General features: G+C 34.5%; 1 protein-coding gene across 1 annotated transcript; it reads right to left on the reverse strand.

Annotated features, from left to right (window-relative positions):
• Positions 1 to 389: 389 nt before the first annotated feature.
• LOC129876421 (uncharacterized) lies at positions 390 to 5,021 on the reverse strand. The gene is made up of 4 exons (XM_055951865.1): positions 4,604 to 5,021; positions 3,150 to 4,094; positions 1,074 to 1,121; positions 390 to 989 (listed from the first exon to the last, which is right to left on the reverse strand). The coding sequence occupies exons 1-4, from the start codon at positions 4,829 to 4,831 to the stop codon at positions 624 to 626; spliced, it is 1,587 nt and encodes a 528-aa protein (XP_055807840.1). The 5' UTR covers positions 4,832 to 5,021; the 3' UTR covers positions 390 to 623.
• Between the last annotated feature and the right edge of the window lie 752 nt (positions 5,022 to 5,773).

The raw sequence follows: 5,773 nt of genomic DNA on the forward strand, positions 1-5,773 counted from the left end.
TATTGGGTATGTCATTGTTGTTGATTGTGTCAGAGTTAAATGCTAGCTCACTTGGTTGTGATAAAGTTAACTGGGTATGTCATCATTATTGATTGTATCAGAGTTAATGCTACATAACTTGGTTGCGATAAAGTTCTCGGTTAAATCGCAGGTTAGGGCACCATATGCAAATAAGTCGCACAATAGTACAGGGTAAAACGATGTTTTACCCATAGCAAAATGCTTGTTGAAAGCAAATGCAAATAAAGTAGACTGAAATTTATAAAGCTGAATAATCATATTACAACAACATACTGTAGTCCCACAAATGGGGTTCGGGAAGGTGGTGGGTATACAGTCCTAACCCTACCTTGTGAAGATAGGGAGGTGGTTTTTGATAGACCATCGGCTCAAGTAACATGATAATCATATTAAGGAAATAATATAATTTACACGAACTTAAGATTTTCAGGTAATATATGGTGCCATAATGCCTCAACTATACATGGCTTCAGACACAACATAAGAATATACCAGTACTATACTTTTACAATATATACTAAGATTTCTTAGTGGGATGAACGGGTTAAAGCTCCTGTGGAAATATCACAATTTGACTAAGGAACTTTGACAATTTTATAATCCTAGACAATAGCCATATTCCCCATTCTCACCTCCATTGCCTCTTTCTTTTCCTTGTCTCTCTTAATTTGCTCCGAGTTTACAGTATCAGAGGCTTTAGACGGTGCATCAGGCACGCGAGGTACCAAATTGTTGGGACCTGTGTTGATCCATGGATGAAGAAGACACTGAGCTGCAGTTGGCCGTTTCTCTGGATCAAAATCAAGTATTGGGATCAGGAAATCAGCCATGTCCTTTGCATCTTGCTCGCTGAATTCGTATTTCTCTACGAGGACCTTATCTAACGGCCAAAAGCGTAACCGTCTGATGTGCCTCAAGTCACCATGTCTATTGAAGAAATCACGTGAATAGCGGCCACCCAAGGCAATCTGGAAAGGACATAACATGTTCATAAAATGGCTGCTGCATACAAGTGTAAGAACTTTGAAGTGGTTAAAAGTACTTTCTCTTACTTTCCGGGGCATTGTTCCTAGAAGCTCCATCATTAGTGCTAGGTGATCCTGCCAAACCCGAGAAAGTTTTCAATAAGTATATATTGGCTATGATCAGTGATATATTGAGTATTAAATTACAATAACATTTTTTGTCAAACGATAACAAGAAAAGAACCGTAAGTTTATATCCAGAAAGAAACTAGAAATTCATCATAAAAAGCATTGAGTTATGAGTCGATACAAATAAAGATCATCTATGCAGTTGGTCAAGTTATATTTTGATCCCATGCCTTGCAATTTGAAGACAAAGTCCATTAAGAGATAGCATAGTCTATTTTTTGAGTAAGTTAAGAGATAACTTGGTCTACTTGTCGAACTCGCCTTTCCTCTTTGACAACTTTGAGTATTATTTAAAATCACAAAATATGAAAAACACAACATGTACACTGAAAGATGCTCACCCCAAAACTGAAACATCTATTCTCCTCCAGAATCGAGAATAGGTAAAACCTGCCTACACTCCCCCGTTTAGAATAGTTACTTAATCAAGTCTTGTTTAAAAATCTTTTGTTCATCATCACTCTGTTAAGTTTCTATACAACATTGTTATAACCGACATCAGCTAGAGTCAATACCACTTCGCTCTTCTATCCCTTTTCTCATCTGACTGAAGAAGACACATAGCCTCAAGTTTTGTTGAATTATCTCAACATTGATGAAAAGTTGAATCCAATAATATCAAGCTTCTCTTTACTCAGTTGCTATATTTCAAATAAATGTCCACTTAAAGACAATGTAAAAGAGAGATGAAACAAAAGTATGACTATCCACAATTTGAATAAAAGAGGATCAGAGTTGCCAAAAGAGGGGAGATACTCTAAGCAGTGCGGAAAAAAGTAAAAGCATAACTTTAATTATTGCTCATGAAAGCATGTACTTTTTTGTCAACGAGATTTCATCCATAATCCTTCAAATGAATAGCAAAGACATAATTTCTCTATATTTTGCTCTTCTTTTGTCAATTTGTTACCCAAAATATCGAATATCCAAAAGATTATATGGTCTGTAATTTGAGCTTGATGAGGATTTCTGCAGAGAAAAACTGGTTGGTCTATATACTAAATTCCAAAAAAGTGACAATGGATACAACAAGATCACCAAATAATTTCTAGACCTCTGGATATTTGGATCACTTTTTACAAGGCTCCAAGTGGTATTGTAAAGCACAGACAAACAGAAGACTCTATGCTAACTGTTGAACCCAACACATCTAATTCCCTCCCCACTTCCACAAATTTACCTTGTTACCATCAGATTTTCTTAGAGCATATTGATTTTCCCATTCAACTTTCGACACTTGAACTGCTGAGCTGACCTGACTTAAGAGTATAAATATTTGATATTTTTGACAATAGAAGAGCAAAAGTCAACAGGACATCACACAAAAAAGCAAGAAAAATGCATCAAATGCATATTAGACCACCTTTTTCATACAAATAACTTCTAGGGTAAGAAAATACCTAATGCATTAAGGACTGTTACTCAAATATGTAAATCTATCATACTATATACCTTATCCAAATCAAAAAAGATACATAACATTGAATATGTTAGTCCATAGAAAATTATCTTCAACAAGAAGGATTAAACAATTATGTATTGGCAGTGCCTATAAACTAAAGTAGGTGAACAGTTTTTAACCCATTTTTAGACATAAGATGGTTAATCTCCCATGTTTTTAAATAATCATGCTTCAAGAAGAAACCAGATGATCTAAAAGCAAACAAGTATCTCTAGACTAAACTACTAGTAAATCCTTGTCAAATTTTATTATTATTTTTTTAGAAACTTCTGACAGGATTATATAATTATATAGTTCATAGAGAAAGAACGAACGAAATCTAGCTCCAGCCCCCCTTTGCTCATTTTAATTCATATCAATGTGGTTATTGTAATTTAAATATAAAATGACCAAGCATCAGGTCAATACACAGTCCTCTCTTGAAATATAGAAACAGACATTGGGACAAAATCAAAAAATGAAAATACATACTAGTAACTATGGGGGAAAGTAGTGCATTCATAATCTCATACCTCATCTCTATCGAAGTTGTCACCACTATGAGGATCAAACAATACATCACCAGTCACAAGCTCAAAACAAATGCAAGCAAAGGACCAAAGATCTGCTGAGGTTGAATATTTAGACCCAAGGATAACTTCAGGGCACCTATACTGCCTTGTCTGAATATTATCTGTAAACTGTTTGTATGTCCAACAAGCATTCCCAAAATCGACCAATTTGCATTTTAGGTCAACAGACTCCAATGTCTTCCTCCTTCTAGAACCACTGCCTCTCTTAGGACCCACATGTTCTTTCCCACTGGATGTTGCAGCATCAGAGTTAGACAATCTATTAACATTAGCAGAACCAACAAGCTGATCATTTGGCAAATCTACGTTTAGTTTTGTATGGAGAGACGACTCAACAGCTGTCTTCCCTGCAAAACCTTGAGCTGTTTCTTTGGGCTTTCTTCTGACCTTCTTCTTTTGGTTATTGATTAAATTCCCATAGAATGTTACACGTCCCTTTACAGTACAAGATTCCAGTGAAGCCTTGTCCAAATTACTAGGAAGAATAAGAGGAGCTCCTGATTTTTTGGGATCCTTAGACGGATCAATCGTGGAGCAGAGTAGCATGTTCTCAGGTTTCAGATCAGTGTGTATGATAGAAAGCTGTCTATGCAAATAATCCAAACCCACTAGAACATGGAAACAAAGTTCTTTTACCATGTGAATAGGCAGTCCTCGATAATCAGTATACTTAATAAGTGACAAGAGATTGTCACCCAAATACTCGAAAACCATACACACATGTTGGCCATTTGGACCTGAGTGCTTAAAATGATCCAGTAACTTCACTACACTTTTTACTCCCTCAGGATCACCTTCTGCAATCTGCTTTAGAATTGTAATCTCATCCAATGCTGCTTCCGTATAGTGCTGTGCACTCTTTTGTACTTTCAATGCTACAAATTGCTGCATTATTGACAAAGACACACAAAAACTGTTACTACTCGCCATGATAAAAACAATAACCGAACAAACCAAAGTTGCTAGAAAGTCAACAAAGTCCAAACCTTAGTCCTTCAAACAAGAACTTTGCTAGTTTTCATGCTTATGCACAATTAGGTAAGTAAGCCAAGTCTAACTCAACAGAGCACTTAACAGACAAATGATACAATAATACATTAAAGAGGTAGATATAGAATCCCAATCAAAAAGGATACATGTTAGAAAATCACAAGAAATCAAAGTTTAAAGGATTTATTCAGCTACTACCCATTAACACAAAAGCTCACAACAACAGCTATTACTACTAATAATAATACTATCCTTGTAAGCTGAAAATATTTCAACATTTGAGTAGTGGATGTAGTGATAAAATCCCAATTTGGGTCTTCATAATTTCATTCACAATTCTGCAATCCCTAACACAGCACCTAAAAGATGACTAAAATAGAAAAGGGTGTGGGAGGAAAACGTACGGACATGAGAGTATCCCAAGCAAGCCAGACTGTAGAGAAATGGCCCCAACCCAGCTTGCTCTGGACAACATAGCGACCGCTTTTGAAGGTATCACCTATACGGACGGCATGATAACCTCCTCGCCGGTAATCATCGGTTCCTTCGTCTTCCGATGTACAATCATCACTGTTCTCCTCAATCATCTCTTCCTCCTCCTTCAACCGCTGATCCTCAGCATACCCCTCCATTTATTTCCGATCAATCACTCAATCGATTATCTGGGTCGATACATAAAGTGGATTGTCGTAACTTGTGAAGAAAGTCCTCTTTTTTTCCAACTAATTTCTCTCTTTTTCTGTGCTACTTTGTTTGGAAGCGTTCTTGGAATTGTTGGGTCGTTTGAACTTTCGCAATAAAGGAGAAAAGTGTAGTCACGAAAACGCGTATTTAGGAGTCTTGTTAAATATTTGGAGCCCGTTTCGTCGACATATAAATTATTTATAAGTTATTTTTAATTTTTTTTTTAGTGTTTGATTGGTTAATTTAAAATTATTTTGTGTAAAAATAAGTTTTAATAAATAATTTGATTTGATTGGATAGGTTTATTTAAGTCAAAAAAATAAATTAGATTGTAATTTTTATTTTTTAATTTATAATCAATTTTCAATTTATAAGTTACTTAAAATAAGTTCATCTAAACAAGTTAGCTTGAAGTTTATGAACAGAGGGCTGAGATGAAAACGATGAAGCCAAGTAGATTTCTCAACCATTTGAAGTGGAAAAAAAATACTCTTCTTTGATTTCTTATCCAAAAATATTCTAAACTAGTTAATTGACCATTTCTAAATTTAATTTATGTAAAAGGAGATACAAATAAATTATAATACAAAAAGTATATATTAAAAAAATGATCTTAGTAAAACATAAATAAGATGAAGAATCAACAATAAGTGCACTAATTTTTTAGGTGCACTTATTAAACATATCCAGAAATCACTCAATTCTGATTTTTAATTCAAAAGTAATTTAATTATGTATTTTTTTATTAAAAAGTAATTCTAACTTTGATTTTTAACTCAAAATACTTAACTATAACTATTTTACTTACAAAGTTACTCAAGTATAAATGTTTTACTTATAAAGTCAGTATAATAGTTCCTCAATCACCAGAAGTTACAAAACTTGTTGAA

The sequence above is a fragment of the Solanum dulcamara genome, chromosome 12 (genome assembly GCF_947179165.1).
Source record: "Solanum dulcamara chromosome 12, daSolDulc1.2, whole genome shotgun sequence".
Taxonomy (NCBI): Eukaryota; Viridiplantae; Streptophyta; class Magnoliopsida; order Solanales; family Solanaceae; genus Solanum; species Solanum dulcamara.